Source organism: Pristis pectinata, chromosome 1 (assembly GCF_009764475.1).
Source record: "Pristis pectinata isolate sPriPec2 chromosome 1, sPriPec2.1.pri, whole genome shotgun sequence".
NCBI lineage: Eukaryota > Metazoa > Chordata > Chondrichthyes > Rhinopristiformes > Pristidae > Pristis > Pristis pectinata.
Genome location: NC_067405.1, coordinates 54,435,120 through 54,453,126, shown reverse-complemented (window position 1 = coordinate 54,453,126; position 18,007 = coordinate 54,435,120). Strand labels below are relative to the sequence as shown.

Here is an 18,007-nt window from a genome sequence, read left to right as displayed (position 1 = left end):
AATAAAGCCTCAGTACTACAGTGGACTGTGTGCCTAGATAATGAGTTTAAATTCTGTCTCTGGAGAGGAGAGAGGGCATCAAAAAGAGCTAATTTGACAGGAGTGTCTTGGTGTAACTCGGGCTTCAATACCCTTCCACTTTACCAGTTGTGAATTGTTCAATCAGTGTCTCTTGAAATTTTTGTCCTTTGATTTTTTTTCTTGTGATAAAATTATTGATTCACAATTATATAATTTATAAACTTGGAACAATTTTGTTCCTTTGATTTAAATGGAGGTGTGAGTTACCTTATAGGAATCACCACTGAATTCAAGAGTATTGATAGGATTTACCTTTCTCTTCTCCTCTGACCACAACCAGTTGTCCTTCAATTAATTGCAATCTGGGTTTCAAAAAGTAAAACAGCATATTAAGAGCTCACTAATCCCAGTAAAGCTGTATTTAAGAACAGCTGCTTTAATTTTTAATGTTTGTCAACAACAGAACGTTATACCTCTCTGATGGCAAGCCAACTAATTTTTGCACGTTGAATTCATCTATAAACTCTTGGCAGATTTTGCCATCTGGACTTATGTTAGATATTAAAAGATCAAATAATTCTGGATGATTCCTGCACTCCACCAATAGGCGTCGGTGAGCAGTTCGATTAAAACTCAAGTATCCCAAAGCTGTAGCACAAGACTCACGGACCTGAAACAGCCAGACATTTGGTGTCTTTTTATATTAAAGCTCATTAAAGTGAGAGACATAGTGTAAAATGAAATAAAAAACAAGATGCTATAAATAGTCAGCCAGTCACACTGCATCTGTGAAGGGAAGTGTCAGGCAAGAGTTAGGCCGGACTTGCTGGTACAGGATCACTGCAAGGGCTGGGTGAAAAAAAAATCACTGGTCAGGAATATGGCATCAGACTCCACAGCCTGAAACCTGCTCAGGTAGAGCTCTTTTAAGTAATGCCAAAGCAGGCCACACGAGAACTGTGAATGCCAGCTTCTGCTCGAATGGCCTGCACCACCTTAGAGTCACACGTGTAATCCCAAAACCCAGAAGCACATGCCTGAGTTCCTTTGTGGTAATGCATCAGACGCACAGAGAATATGTAAGGAAAACACTCACAGTCAGCTTATGATTTTCTTTTGCAAATGATTGTTCATTGAATTGAAACACACATACAAATTACACAACCCAACAATACTTTAACATTTCAATATTTTGGGCAAAAATCAGAAGTCAAAAACATTCCTAATGAATAGAGAATTAAAGAGGAACTACTCTGAATATGATGTAAATGTAGATCATGCATTGTTGGGTAAATAGGTTGTGGGATTTAGGGGAAATCTAGAGAAAAGTGAATAGAAAATAAAGAATGTGGGGATGTGAAGAAGTACAGAGTTAGAGAGATGTGTGAACTGCAGTGTAAGTTGGTATAAGGAGAGGTTTTCCGAGTTGGTTTAAGAAGGCAGAATGAGGGACTTTGAAAAGGTATATACATTAGGATGTAGGTACAGTTATTTAGGGTATAATGAAAAGAGCTGAGAGGAGACTCGTTGTGCATATAAGCTGGCAAGTGCTGTGCATAAATGCAAACAGATGGATGTATTATACTTGGATTTCCAGAAGGCATTTGATAAGGTGCTGCATCAAAGATTATTGGGAAAAATAAAAGCTCGTCATGTAGGTTGTAACGTCTTGGTGTTTGTGATATGAGATTGGTGTGGATCAAAGACTGGCTGACTAACAGGAAGACTTAAATGGTCTTTCTCTGGATGGTAAGATGTAATGAATGGTGTGCCACAGGGAGTGTTGCTAGGGCCTTAACTTTTATGGTTTGTATGGATGATTCAGATGAAAACACCAAAGGCGTTCTTGCTCAATTTGCTGATGATACAAAGATAGGTAGGAAAATAAGTTGTGAAGAGGAAGCAAGGAGGCTACAAAAGGATATAGATAGGTTAACTGAGTGGGCAAAGATTGGGCAAGTGGAGTAGCAATGTGGGAAAATGTGAAATTCTTTATTTTGGCAGGAAAAACAAAAATTAATCTAAATTGATAGAGATTGCAGAGCTCTGAGCTGTGGGGGGGGGGGGGGGTGGGGGGGTCCAATTTGCAAAAGGTTTGAATGCAGGTACAGGAAATAATTTGGAAAGCTGTCAGCATGTTATTGTTTATTATGGGGGAATTGAATAAAAAACTAGGGATGTTTTGCTTTAGTTATATTTTCCCGACAGTCACTCAGGATTCAGTATGAGTCACAGAGTCATACAGCACCGGAACAGGCCCTTCAGCCCACCTAGCCCATGCCAACTATCAATCACCCATTTAAACTAATCCTACATTAATCCCTTTCGTTCTTCCCCACACTTTCATCATCCATCATGACTTGCATCCGCTCTGGATCTGTGGGTTCAGAGATGACTGAAGAGACCGATATGGGAACTGCAGCCCCTTGCACCAAATGAGTACAAGATGTTGGAATATTGTGTGCAGGTGTGGTCGGTGTCCTATTGGAAGGATGTGATTAAGCTAGAGAGGGTGCAGAAAAGATTCACAAGGATGTTGCCGGGACTGGAGGGCTCAAGTTAAAGAAAAGACTGGATAGGCTGGTTTCCCTGAAGTGAAGGAGGCTGAAGGGTGACCTTATAGAGGTTTACAAAATTATGAGGGGCATAGATAGGGTGGATAGTCAGAGCCTTTTTTCATGGGTAGGGGAGTCTAAAACTAGAGGGCACAGGTTTAAGGTGAGAGGGGAAACTAAATGGGGACCTGAGGGGCAAGTTTTTCACACAGAGGATGGTGGGTATTTGGAATGAGCTACCAGAGGAAGTGGTAGAGGCAGGTACAATTTTAACTTTTAAAAGACATTTGGACAAGGTCATGAATAGGAAAAGTTTAGAGGGATAAGGGTCAAATGAAGTCAAATGGGACTAGCTCAGGAAGGTGCCTTGATCTGCATGGATGAGTTGTACTGAAGGGCCTGTTTCTGTGCTATGTAACTCTATGACTCTATGTCCCAGAAGCATGTAGGAGGTAGAGGTTATTGCTGCTTGAAAGAACATGTGTTTTGTGTCAGGTTTGAAGTATTGATCTTGAAGTATTCCTCAATCAACCACAGCCAATGTTAGCACTTTAATGGCAATGGTGAATCTTTTTGAATGATGTCTGCCTTTGCTGAGTGGTGGCTCTGAGATATGACAAATGGTTCACTTTTCCAGGGTCTTTCCATGAATCTATTATTGGAGGACGTAAAGACGTTTGTAGGCTAAACCACTGCAATTAAATGTAGATATCAATATGTTAAAACAGGCATTCTATTTTTTTTTCCAAAGTTTCACCTCCAAATTGGATATAAAACCACATGCTCCCTGGAATAAGATAAATTATTCATTAATTGCCAATGATCAAAGTCAGAAATGACATTAAGTCCATGTTTAACATTGAGAGAAACTGTCACTTCTGCATGTTTTAACATATTGTATAAAACGGGCTTGTGTCTTCCTGTGCATCAGTCCTATGACTGGAAATCTATGAAAAAGACATCATATTCTTTGTAACTTTAGTATCTTAATGGAGGCAAAGACAGATTCACAAAGTTTTTACTTTCGTTTGTGTTTCCTTTACCTGTTCCCTCTCAGCATATAAATGTGGACAAAGGTTCTCCACTGCTCCCATTGTAATCATGGCATCAGTAATACCTGCTCGAGTCTGTGTAAGGGAAGAGAGCAGTTGACCTGCAAGGAAAACAATTGTATACCAGAATATGTTCAGTCAATTATCTTTATATATATGAAATGAAAAGACAAGCAAAACATATTAAAAAGAAAAACATTTTGAGAAAAACAGTTTGGATGAACTAAAGGGATAATCAAGAACTAATTATTACAATTATATAGGGTGCTGGTGAGAATTCTGAATATTGTCTACCTCCCTAAGGAAGGATATGGTTGGGACAGAGGGAGTGCAACAAAAGTTCACCTGATTGATTTCTTGGGTTGGAACGGTGAGTTGGGGCCATTATGTCTTGAAGAGAGATTAAGCAGACAGGGCTCATACTCTCCGGATAAATAAATAAGGGATCAGCATTTCAGAACTGAGATGGAAAGGATTTTCTTCATTCAGGGGTTTCTTGACATTTTTGATATTCTGTTACTTTGCTCTGTATCTAGTGCTGTACCTGGCCTGTGAGGAGGGGGGAGCCATCGGAGTCCAGCACTGACAAATTGTGGATATTATTGAGTTATAGGATGGAAACATAAATTGATTTTCAATTGCATTATACTGAAGAAAGTTTAATATCTTGAGGACAGTGAAGGAGAGTATTCATGGAAAAAGCTTTTAACTTCATTCCTCTTGGGCAATAATCATATTTTCTCTTTTCTACTCATCTGTCATTTCTGATTACTAAATAAAACAGTAGCGATTGATCTGGTTATGTATGCAATTTTTAATACTTGCTTTTGGAATTCAGTAAACAAAGTTCCTCCCACTTATAAAATGAACTTTAGGAATAGGGTAAACAAAGGAATACAATTAGTAATGTACTTTTAAGTGTTGAGAACCTAGAAAAAAGACTAGCATAAAGTTATCATGCAGGGACCAAATAATGGGGAATGGAATTTTCACTCCTTTCTTCCACAGGATGTGGGGGCCACTGGCTAGGTGAAATATGTTGAAATATAATTAACTGGATTATTGATGACCTTGATGCACAATTAACATTATATATAGCATCAACCAACCTGCAATTAGCTACCAGTGAATGCTTAGGGTAGATGGAATATTTCCACCAGTCTTAATTCTATTAATTTAATAAATTGATTCATAACAGTGTTCTGTTTGTTTTGGCTTAGTTAAATATAGAATTATATCTATAGATATTAGTGACATTGTTGAAAAAAATTAGTATAACATCCATTTTACCTACTACAATGATCGTGGATGGCTTCTCTGACTTAAGAAGATTAACTAAAGTTACAATGCCTGTGGCTGTTAGTGTGACCTCATCCATATCTACAATCACCTTCGCCAGTATTATCATCTGTGTCAATTTGAAAAGAAAGAAATTACTATCAGGTCTTTTGGCATGTATTTCATGTGTCAATAAACTAACAGGTTATTTCTCATTTTATGCAACCTTTTATTCTTTAGGTTTTGCAAGTTTTACTCATATACAGACTTCTATCTATGTAAGGCTGTTAGTCATCTATTACCAACCTTCATAGTATCACAATTTTTCATTGTAAGTATTTAATTGTTTGAACATGTGGTTGGTCCCAGATAGCACATTAAGTCATTATTGCCAGAAATTAAATTTATCCAGGAGAGTTTTAAATTCAGAAAATGAAGCCCACTACAGTATGGAGGGTAGTGACTTATTCTTCTTTAGTTAGAGTGCTTCTTTATGAATCCATACATTTTTTTCATTTCAGGTTAGCCCACCAGAAATATTATCATTTCTAATAAAAGACACTGTCAAATAAACAAGTCACTAATGATAACAAGAAAATCCTGCAAGAATAGGGATGAAATAAGACAATGTGGATGCAGAATGATAACACACTTCACTCAGGGGAAGCCCATCAGGTGAGTAGAACCTAGCACACTCTTGTTCTGCTTTGAACTGGGGAAAGAGTGTGTTCTTTCTGGGACAGATGGCCTTGGTGACTTCCATAATGCAGTGGTGGACTGCAAACTATAATACATCATTAATATATAACCTTATTGAAAAGAGTTTACTGTGTTAAGGTCAAGAATGTGTGGGGAGGAAGCTTAAGTTGTGACTATAACAGGTGATATAGCTTGGTGAACAAGAGCACCTCAGACATTTCTTCTCAGTAAAATTAATATAGTTATTCTGCTCCCTGACAAACTGCTAAACTGACATACTGCGGAATATGGCCTTCTGCGCATTTCTCCCCTCTAATCATAGCTGCTACTGCTATTCTTTTCTGCTAAATTCCTTGTTGGTCCCTCACCTCCTTCAGCTCTGGAGGTGACCCTACTAGATCACCCATAACCATATTCAGATTATTAATGAGGCAGCCAGAAGTACCAGCAAAATCTTGTTCTTTGGACCGTAAGTAAATTTTCATGAGTTATAAAAGATAAATGAAGAAGGCCCAGATGTTAAACAGTAATTTAAAACAAAAATCTACAATCTGTAAGTTTTTGATGGCAAATAAGAGTAAATAGCCTTGACGAGGAGCTGCACTGCCAATTAGAGCCATAATTTGCTGCTGAATCCAGTACGTAGGGTTATACTGTGGAAAGGCCAAAATCAGAAATACATCCTGCAGGTCTCTACTTCACTACCTCACACCACTTTTATCTACTTTAATGCACTTTAGATATCACCAAATAAACATTATCTAATAATGGTCTGGGTCTGAGTACCAGGGACCAGTCTGGGCCAGGGACCCAGGGACTGGCCTGGACCTGGGCCCTCAGAAATCACAAGGCTATAGACTTAATGCAGGCAAATGGGATTAATGTAAGTAGGTACAGCAGACAGCATGGTCATGGTGAGCCAAAGGGCCTTTTTCTGTGGTGTATAACTTTATGACTCCAAGGTTGGTGGTGCATTCTGGATATAATTTTTTAGAGTGTAGAGATGATTGGATTATGTTAATCTGGTTGGCTTTGTAGATAGTTCCCCTGGATGGATACCTGAAATGCAGCGTTGGCCTGATCCACCTCTTTTCTGGACTGTAGAAAATTCTGGTACACCAACACAGGAATGCCTCCAGATTCACGTATCAGAAGCTGCTGTTTTGGACTATTGAAAGCACAGAGGGCTAAAGCACCACCTGCTCTTAAAATACCATCCTGAAACTTGACGGATAAACAAGAACTGCAATGAGTTTTCTATATTCAATTGTTATCATGGAAACGAATTATAAAGAATTTTATCTACTGTACACGAAGGAAGTATACATCTTAAATCTACTTAGTTACAAAAGATGTACCTTATGTTTTTTTTTTAAGTACAGATGTTTTTAATTATACATGACTGAAATATGCATGTCACCATTAAAGTATTGCACACTCCCTTTTCATCTTGTGTCATGGCTGATGAACTGGTAAAGAAATGCTTATTTAGTTCTTTGTGTTTTTTCCATGAATGCTTTTTTAGTAAATAAATAATGAATTCAATTAAAACACTATATATTTCATTTTATACGAATGATTATATTTCATACTTTTTTTTTTACAATTTTCTCTCCTTACATATTAATTTGAACATTGGGTAACGAGCCATAACTCATCCATGACTGGCCATTTTTATTGCTGACTCTAGACAGTAAATGGATTATTCAAGTGTTGTGGATACCCTAGGTAAATTTGTATTCTGTTTATATGTTACTTATGCATATTGACAAAGGGAGTTATTCTCAACAAATTATCTTTTATCTCTTTCTTCAGCTAAAAATTCTGAAACTAAACAATGTGTCTCCACTAGCAATTTGACTAAGGTCAGGTATCAAACACAGGTATCAAAGGGAGTTAACCTGGGACCTATCCAATCTCTATAGTTCAGTTCCTGTGGCTCATAACACTATCAGTTAATATTTTGTTTATTTGCAGCCAACTTTAACACTATGCAAGGAAGAACTACTGTTACAGGGATTTTCCACAATAAAATTTGATAATATAAATAAAATATTTAATGAATGAGATAATTCATTTAAATTGGTAAAACATTGGGCAATCCCCATTCCATTCGTGCATGAGAATATATGCAAAATTATTCATAATCCAATTAAAAATCATTTACATTGTACCAATTAACTGCTGCTTACTTTATCATCAGCTTTAAGATGATTCAATACAATCTTGTAGCTCAAGCCTTTTTTCTCCTTTAACAACTTCTGTAGTTCAATATTTCCCAACATAATGCAAGCCAAGCTATAGATCACTTCTACCTATACACAAAAATAAATTGATATGTTATTGATAGTAATATTTGAGGGTTTTTTTACTCCGCATAATTTAATCATGGTGAGTACATTTAAGGGAAGTTTTCCTGGCATATTTTTATTTTTAATTAAATTACTGCCTAAAAAGAGTTGAACCATTTGTCATATGAACCTCGGAAAGTAGAGGTTTGAAAAGATAACAAAAGTTTGTCAATGTTACATACATTATGGATTTAACTGACGTTCACTGGAGATCATTTATTATCCTTGGAATATGAAAATAGCAGTTCAGGACAGGTACACAGACTTGCACATGAAGTTGCAACCTCCTGCTTTTTTGTCGAAGAAGTGTGATCCTTACATTTCCATATGCTCTAATATAGTGAAGTTTTCCCCATATCTTACAAAATACTAAATAAATCTCAATTAGCTATGTGAAAATAAGCTGAAAGGGAGCTCTCAAAATGTTATGAAGCAGAGCTAGATACTCTAACACACAAAATGGGGCAGCAGTCTGCATCAAACATCACATGTCCACTATGGCAAAATCTTAGACATGGGGATTGATAATGCTTCATAAAATCCCCAAACAGTCTCCTCCTTTTGGTGCTGACTGCTAAATAAACATATGTGATTTGAGTGTTTTTAGATATTTTTGTGGAGAATGAACCATGTCATAATCTGTTTTGGGATGAATGACCAGTTTCCATGTTTTATTTTCTCTGAATTCATATTTATAGCCAACCTTTCACCTTAAACTTTCTGGGGGCTAAATTATTTGTGCTTCAAAATAGGTACAACAAACATATAACTTGTTCCAATTCAGGATAAACAAGTTGAGTTGCAGGTACCGGTCAATATACCCTCAAAGTGCTTGCCTGACAGGCTAAATGAATTTCAGCCAATGCAGAGGATTATGACCACAACTGATAAGGATGCTCAGGAGGGAATGGACAGACCTGTAGCAGTATGTAAGTGTTCTTTTGGTGTTTTTTATTTCTGCCTCTTCAAAATGCCAAACATTTTCCAAGCTCTTTGCTCTTTTTGAGCATGTAAAATAGGTTGGACCCTTTATATCATTTTTGTGTTAAACTAACAATTGAGGAACATTGCTTCTAATTGATTTATAGGACTGCCAGATAGCTGCTCAAGACTGAAAAGTACCAAATGGAGGTTTAGCATCGCAATTTTTAATTCAAGCTAATTAATTTAGGATTCTGGGCCTGCAATGAACATAGATGCCTCACCTTAATATTGAAATTAAATCCAACAGTCATTTCAAGAAGCTCCTGGAGCCCCTAAATAAAATGTGTTGGCCAATTTAATAATGATCCAATGCAGATCAGGTGTTGGCCTCTCCACTGCTAAATTAGATATCAGTATATCTACTTTAAGCCTGTAAAATAGGTTGGATCCCTTATAATATTTTTGTGTTAAACTAACAGTTGAGGAACATCGCTTCTAATTGATTGCTTCTGATACCTTTCTTCTTACTCTTCTCACAAACTACCTCTTGTTTTAGTAAAAACAACTGATATTTTTCTCCTGATACAATGAAAAGCAATTAAATGGTTCAAAGCAGCATCAGCTTAAAAATCTGATGGTTGACATGTATGCAATGATCTAAGCACTGCAGTCTTGTCAGTAATAAGAGACTTTTTTCCTCTAATGTAAGTTGCTCCAGTTACCATGAGTAAATGCAGTCTTGCCACTTTAATAATCCCTTGACTGTTACCTGCACTTGAGGAGAATGTGTGGAAAAAAGCAAATAGAGAAGTACATCTATGCCACCCTCTTCTGCAATCTTCTGTTGACTAATTGGATTATTTTTGTGTGCAACACCTACAAAAAGAAACAAATATTATAGTTGTTTTAGTACATGATTTAGGAAAATAATTGTATACATTAATAACTTTGTGATTTCTCCCAAATGTGAAATAAGTGTCGGAGGTCATCACTTGCAGGGAAGAGCAGGTGGAAATCGGCAGCTCTCTTTCACATGTTTCCTCTCTGGCTCTTCCATTCCCTCCCTGAATCACTCCACCTCCATCTCCATCTTAGGGGAAAGGCTAGCAATAAATATCCATTACTGACTCTCACAATCATCTTAACTATACTTCCTCCCACCCTGCCTCCTGTAAGAACTCCATTCCATTTTCTAGGTTGTATTGTATCTCCATTGTATTTGCTCCAATTTTCAGATTTTCCACACAGGTGCTTCTGATATATTCTCCTTCTTCCTGAAGTATTGGTATTGGTATTGGTTTATTATTGTCACTTGTACCTAGGTACAGTGAAAAACTTGTCTTGCATACCATTCGTACAGATCAATTCATTACACAGTTCATTGAGATAGTACAGAGTGCATTGAGGCAGTACAGGGTAAAAACAATAACAGAGTAAAGAGTAAAGTGTCACAGCTACAGGGAAGTGCATTGCAGGTAGACAATAAAGTGCCAGGTCAAACAAGCTAGATTGTGAGGTCAAGAGTCCATCTCATCGTATAAGGGAACCGTTCAATATGGCTTCCCCTCTATCAATGCTGACAAAGCCCTTCTCTACATTAATTCTCCATCCCACTCCCACTTTGACCCATCTGTCTGAGGCTTCCTGCACTGTTACAATAACGCCCAGCACAAGCTTCAGGAGTGGCATCTTCTAGTTGGGCATGTCGCAGCCTTTTGGACTCAATGTTGAATTTCCATCTTGTTACAGTAGGTAAAATGGCAATGGTATTTTAGTCTAGGGTTTTACGTAACATGATGAGAGTTAGTTGTACAAAACGTTGGTTAGACCACACTTGGAGTATTGTGTGCAGTACTGGTTGCAATGCTATTGGAAGGATGTGATTAAGCTAGAGAGGTGCAGAAAAGATTCACATGGATGTAGCTGGGACTGGAGGGCTTGAGTTATAAGGAACGGAGGAGGGGTGAGGGGTTTATAAAATTATGTGGGGCATAGATCAGATAGATAGTCACATTCTTTTTCTCAGGGAATCTAAAACTAGAGAGCTTAGGTTTAAGGTGAGAGAGGTTAGGGTTAGGATTTGTAGAAAATAAGCCATGGAAAATCTTCATTCACCCCAAAACAGATCATGACAAGGTTCAAAAGGGATCTGTTGGGCAGGTTTTTCCACACAGAGGATGATAGGTATATGGAATGAGCTGCCAGAGGAGGTAGAAGCAGGTACAATTACAATACTTAAAAAACATTTGGATAGATACATTGATAGGAAAGATTTAGACAGAAATGCATCATATGCAGGCAAATGGAATTGGCTTAGGTAGGCATCTTGATTGCCATAGATGAATTGCCGAAGAGCCTGTTTCAATGAAATATAATTCTATGAATCTAACCTAATCTAATCTATGAGGTTTTGTTTTTAGAGCAAGAATATGGAGGTAGTAAGAAAGAGTTTTTCAAAAAATAGAAATCTTACTTGTATTCCATAACATTAATGGAAAAATTTAATATTTGCTCTACTGACAGGCCCTTTGATCAGAGGGAGTTCTTCTGATTTATATTTTACTGGAATGACCTTGCAGGATCTCCTAAATGTTGCATCTTTATAAGGAGCTTCTAATTTGGCTGAGGCAAAATAATGAGAGTTTGCTTTCAGTTTAGAGATTGGACATATCATGACAATGTAATTTGTAATATCTGAAATGTCTATTTGAAGGGACTATTTGATTTTTGAGAAGCAGCAAGGAACTATGGCTGAAAAAGGTGTAGATCTCTTTGTTTAGGGTTGTCTGACAGTGCTAGTTGAACAAATCCAAAGCATTATATAAGAAATTTCAAATAGGAGATGTCTTTAAAATTGTACATGGTTATTATTACCAAAAAAAGGTATTGAAGGAACATCGGAATGGATCAGATTATTAAATTTCTTGAGTTTTTAATGATATAATGGCTGATTTGTACCTCTGTTCAATTTCCCAGTGTATACTCCATATACTTTGACAAGCTATCCAACAACAATATCCTGAGTTGTCTTCAAAACTTTACTTGACTTCACATCCAAAGCAAATTCCAATTTCCACTTGGTGTGAAATGTGCTTTCTGGTTTTAGTCCTTAAAGACCTAGTTTTAATTTTATTATGCTCCCTTGTTCTGCCAGCACATGGTCTGCACCCCTCTATTCCTTAATTGTTTGTGTGTCTGTTTCAATGTCGCTTAAACATTGCTTTCATATCTGCTTCTAACATCTCTCCTGGCAGAGCGTTCCAGGCATCTACCACTCTCTGTGTAATTAAAAAAAAAACTTGCCTCGAAATCTCCTTTAAACTTCTACCTCTGCCCTCTGGCATTTGACATTTCCACCCTGCGAAAAAGACTCTGCCTATCTAACCAATCTATGCTTCTATAATTTTATACACTTCTATCAGGTCATCCCTCAGCCTTCGATGCTCCAGAGAAAATAACCCAACTTTGTCCAACCTCTCCTTATAGCTACGAACAAAATGCTGGAGGAACTCAGCAGGTCAGGCAGCACCTGGGGAGGGACATAGACAGTTGACATTTCAGGTCAAGACCGTTCATCTGCAATCTCTTGTGTCTCCTTTTAGCTAAAACTCTCTAATCCAGGCAACATCCTGGTGAACCTCTTCTGCATATTCTCCAAAGCCTACTCATCCTTCCTGTAATGTGGCAACTAGAACTGCACACAGTATTCTAAATGTAGTCTAACTGAAGTTTTACACAGCTTCAACATGACTTCCCTACTTTTATACTCAAGTTCCTGACCAATGAAAACAAGTATGCCATGCGCCTTCTTTAACATTCTATCCACTGTGTTGCCACCTCTCACGCATAAAGCCATGCTGACTTTTCCTAATAAGTTCATGCTTTTCCAAATGTGGGCAAATCCTGTCCCTAAGAATATTCCCCTAATATTTCCCTACCACTTACATAAGGCTCGGCAGCCTATAATTTCCTGGTTTGTCCCTGTTGCCCTTCTTAAACAAAGGAGCAACATTATCTATTCTCCAATCTTCTGGCAGCTCAGCATAGAAATGCTCATTTTAAAGAGCTTTAACTGTCATTTCAAATTGGCGTTGTTGTTAAGCTTTCCACACAAAGAATCTACTTGAAGGGAACTCATTTACTCACAGTCAAACTGAGGAGGATGGGCCTTAGGCTCACATTCATTTATTCACCCTTCAGGCTTCCTATACCTCAGCATTACCTCTTTACTTAGAGAGCAAACTGGCTTAAAACAGGTGAAAGTAAATCAGATCCTGAGAAGGTATGCCTAGTTTTTTTTCTGTCAGTATGCATTAGTCGTGCATTTAATTAAAATGTTGCCAGCAAACATAATGAGAGTAAGCTGAATTGAAGATGGAGTTTTTTCCCAAAACTCAAATCCCAAAATAGATATGCTATTGCTAGTAATAATTTCATCAAAAAATAATTACTTTGGTTTGCACAAAAGAATTGTCTATAATAAAAGAAAAAATAAGTATTATACAGATGCCTCACTCTTCTTTGGTAGAATGAAAACAAAGGCATATTTGCTGCACAAAAATGTCTGAGGTGATGTTCAGTCAGAGCATGATCAGTAAAAAACTGAAAAATTGGGGTAATATATTTGCAGAATAAGGATTTCTTGCATAAATCATTAATTGCCAAGGATACCATATCTAATTAGCTGAAAAACAGCTGCAGCTGATTTAAGTTTGGATTAGAGGCCCAGGGATCAGTTTGTAAAAGGATATACGTGCAGAAGGTGATACGCGAAGAAATGAATTACTGGGGTGGAGGCTAACACAGAAAAGACACCTGAAATCATCAAGTTCTGGATCACAGAAAAGTGAAAAGCTAAGGTCACTACTGCAAAATACACCTGCAGCTACTGTAAAATCTATAGCTGGAACATTCAATATCAGGAATGGTCAACCAGTGCTTGGAATTTATCTTTGACTGCTGCTGTCCTTCTAGTCAGTTTGACCATTCTTGGAATACTTGACAAATAATCCAAAGAGATTTGCCAGAAGCTCATCAGGCTTTCAATATCTGATGATGTGATCTGATGAAAATGTGAAACAGCTTTTAGGAAAATAAGATGCTCAGGCCAGCAAAGCAACGGGGACTCCATTGAGCCTGATAGTGGCTACAGGTGTCTTCTTCTCCTTAGGTATATGAGTTGGAATTTATATGCCCTTTCCTTTGATACTGACTAAATACTGATTTTCAAAATGCATGGGTATTAAGCAGCTTTGTTAACTGTGTCATAGAGTCATAGAGTAACACTGCACGGAAAAAGACCCTTTGGCCCAACTTGACCAAGACGCCCATCTAAGCTAGTCCCACTGGCCAGTGTTTGGCCCATATCCCTATAAATCTTTTCTCTCTATGTACCTGTCTAGATGTATTTTAAATGTTGTTATTGTACCTGCCTCAACCATTTCCTTTGGCAGCTTTTTCCATATACACACCACCCTCTGCGTGAAGAAGTTGACTCTCAGGTCCCTTTTAAATCTTTCCTCTGTCACCTTAAACCCATATCCTCTAAATTTTCATTCCCTTTCCCTGGGAATAAGACTGTTTGCATTCACCCTATTTACACCCCTCATGATTTTATATACTTCTATAAGGTCAAGAGCATTGCTGCTATAAATTGATATTTATCCTAATCAGAGGAAAGAAATGCTTCATACTATGATCTTGTTAGTGTTTCTGCTAAACTATGGAACAAAGCTTTACATTATTTTCTTCACAAACTGACCAACACCAGACCTCCACTGTCTAAACTCACATCAAACAAACAGAAACTTGAGTGTGGTATTAGATTACTGAGGACTTCTGCATGAATCAAAGTTTCTTAGAAGGAACTTTAAAGAATCTGATGGAAAAAGGGAGAATAATTTTCAATGCAAGGTGAATTTTTATGACATTAGCTGATGTACATCTCCAAGTGTCTTTGATTGAACATCTAGTAATAAAAGTATACTAACCAACACACATAGTACCCAGGGCAGTGATGGCACTCAACAATGTACGCAAAGATACTTTTGAGCTTCGTAAAAGTCGAATCAAGGGAGGGATTCCATTTTCTGCACATATTTTGTTTTGTTGTTCCTTGTTGCACTCACTCAGGGCAATCATTGCCTGGCAAGCTAAGTAAATAAACAACTGCTTTATTTCAAATGTTTGCTGTGAGAACAGTAAAGAGTCTAATTATGTAAAAAGATGCCTGATTCACATAAACATTCTCCCAAAATACAATTCAAAATGATTCATAAAAATACTGAAAGATTTAATAGCCAAGGCAGAGAGGTCAAAACTCATTTTGTAGTTTCATGAACTGTACTTCATAATGTTGTCCCTTATATATATTGTATGAAAAGCAATGAAGTAGCAATACCATTCAATCTATATTGAATAAAATGCTTAAGAAAAAGAAAGCTATGATTAACAACCACTAATATCCTACAAATATTTTAAGGAGCAAAATTATTAACCCAAATATTTAGAAAACTATTTAGGTTTCAGAAATGATTGCAATTTAACATGATACTTACTGAGTTTGCACATTTTATATATTTATATTCTGCAGAACTTCTAAGTCCAGAATTAAAGACTACAGTTATGTGCAATATACCTGAATAAAAAGCAAGTTCATTTAGTTATACCCTAAGTAAACCTTAACTTGCAGAATTATCAAAATTTCCTGCATTAGATAGCAAATAAGTTGTGTCCTTTTGAGTTTGCTAATTCCATTTGATGACTACGTAAAGTGATTTTATATTTTCAGAGGTTCTGCAGACGATGATATAAACTAATAAATGCAGATAGTTGTTGTGTAGGTTTCTCTTTGGAGGAGGCTAATTCAAGTCAATTACTAATTTCTCCATCATTTCCATAGGAATTCCATTTTGATTTTCTATTGCAACTGAATTATCATCTATGCAACTGCTTAACAGCTACACTGCCAATGAATACTACACTACTGTAGCAGGGCATTCAGCCTATTATCAGTGGCCCTGTTCTTTCTCAAAAGGCTTGCAAATTTAAATGTATAAACCTAATCTTCTTTTGAATGTGACAATGCTATCCATCCTTGCATTCTAGATTGTTAAAATTTGTTGCATGAAATAAATTCTATTCACTTCCCCCAATTTATTTGCCTTTTGTCTTAAATAGGTATCCCTGGTTACTCTCTGTCAATGAAAACAGTTTCTTCCTATTCATCTCAAGAAAACCCCTCAATTTCCAACACTTCAACCAAATTTTCTTTTAACAATACTTGTTGCAAGGAGAACAATCTCAGCTGTTTTCTGTGTAATCCTAATGGTTTAAAATTACATTTTTTAGAAGGAACGAACTGATCCAGGAAGTAGGAAGAGACAGCTCATCAACATGGACATTTGAATAGAAAAAAATATTTTCAAGAAAAATTCTAAACAATTGAAATTTCTTGATGCCCTCACTTGCTGCACCACAGTGCAGCATCTAAAGCTAGCTGAATGATCAGACAAATTGTAACCAGGTCACTGTAAATGGCACTAAAAAGAGCACATGGGGTCTTTCTTCTCATAAACTTTCCCTTCCATCCTGAAAACAGAACTAAGGTTCAGAGCTGGTTTGTAAAGGTAATAACATTTGCATCCTAGCAACAGTTGTATCTCAGCACAATTTATAATCATGTTAGAAATCTATGCTTGGTGTTATGTTTTTCAATGTATGAAATATTAAACTTATTAGAAAACAACAATTTACCAACATAGTGCATTTTATCAGATGAAGATAATAAAAGATCAATGACCAAATTATAACCAATTTCCTTGGCCATATGTTTTCGTTGTGTCAGAGTCTGTCCTGCCAGTGCCCAAATAGCTGTTGCAGCCTGCTCTCTGATCTCCATTTCAAAAACCTGAAGAAAAAAAATTACAGATGGCAGTGTTTAAGTTTGCCTGTATGTTGTACATCATCACACTTCAGAGCATTACGCACAAGGAAACAGCAAGACTACTAATAGTTACTCATCCCTATTGCCCTCAGAAAGAAGGCAGTGGTGAGCTTTCCTCTTCAATCACTGTGCTTCAAGTGTTGAAGGTACATTCATGTTGCTCTTGATGGGGGTAGAAGGAGCGGGAGCTTCTACTTCTGGAACGTATGTTTGCCAAGGTGGTCTAGAATCAGATGCAATGGTCTTTACTTAAATTCATCCCAAGCAAATGTGCAAAGTAGGACTCTGTGCGCCATGGGACTGTTCCCAAGGATGTACTCTGAGACAAACATTAACTGCTGCTGGAAGTTTATCATCTTGGTGAAAGGTGTTCCCTGCTCTGCCCAAAACCTGCTGGTCTTCCAGTGCAAGGAGAAGCAGAGTATTGTGGATAACCCCATTCTATGGTCCGGAACTATGTGCTGAGGAATGTGATGATGTTTGGTGTAGCTGCTGCAAAGGCTTTATGGGGAAAATCCACAATTTAATGCCCTGCTTCCATGGCACACAGAGGCTGGAACCCATGTAAGGACTATTGGAATGTTTGCTCAAGGAAGATATGTGAAGGAAAATTGATGTAATGCTGATATAATGTTATTTATTAAGAACGATAACATATGAATGTACTGTATTATATATTTGCAAATTTTATGAATGAAATAATATTTTTGAAAAATAAACAACACAATTACTAGAAATTCATCCCAGTTGGAAGTTCTATCTTTGATGTACAATAGTGGCAAAAAATTGAACTCTACCTTGAAATGTATTCCAGACATACTGTGTATTCCATCACACCAGTACTACTAAATTATGTGCATTTAGTACCAGTGATCATGAATGTATCTCTAAACAAGTAAGATTAAAGTGATTGGACCACCTGACATTGACCTAGATACTTGATGAGATGTGACAAAGACACACTTGGCTTAGTTGGCCCAGTAATGTTCTCCTCAAGAACATCTGGAGACATGCCTAAATCAAGGGAAGTGAACCATAGATTAGTCACACACAACATGGTCATACTCAGAATCAAACCTTCAGTCAATGTCCCAGGTTCTTCCATTAGGATCCTATTGCTTTCTGACAGCTATTGAATCAGGGCTCTTCCATACTGAACACCATTAGGAAGAAGCACCACAA

At 37.2% G+C, this 18,007-nt stretch overlaps 1 protein-coding gene across 1 annotated transcript in view; it reads right to left on the bottom strand.

Moving 5' to 3' along the window:
- Positions 1–287: 287 nt before the first annotated feature.
- ankar (ankyrin and armadillo repeat containing) overlaps positions 288–18,007 on the bottom strand; it is a 65,676-nt gene continuing 47,956 nt past the window's right edge. The window contains exons 15-22 of the mRNA XM_052029995.1: positions 16,636–16,789; positions 14,871–15,032; positions 9,650–9,756; positions 7,798–7,920; positions 6,665–6,829; positions 4,919–5,036; positions 3,620–3,729; positions 288–691 (exon numbers count right to left, since the gene is read on the bottom strand). Of these exons, the coding sequence (XP_051885955.1) occupies positions 458–691; positions 3,620–3,729; positions 4,919–5,036; positions 6,665–6,829; positions 7,798–7,920; positions 9,650–9,756; positions 14,871–15,032; positions 16,636–16,789 (1,173 nt within the window). The 3' untranslated portion in view covers positions 288–457. The remainder of the gene's footprint in view (positions 692–3,619; positions 3,730–4,918; positions 5,037–6,664; positions 6,830–7,797; positions 7,921–9,649; positions 9,757–14,870; positions 15,033–16,635; positions 16,790–18,007) is intronic.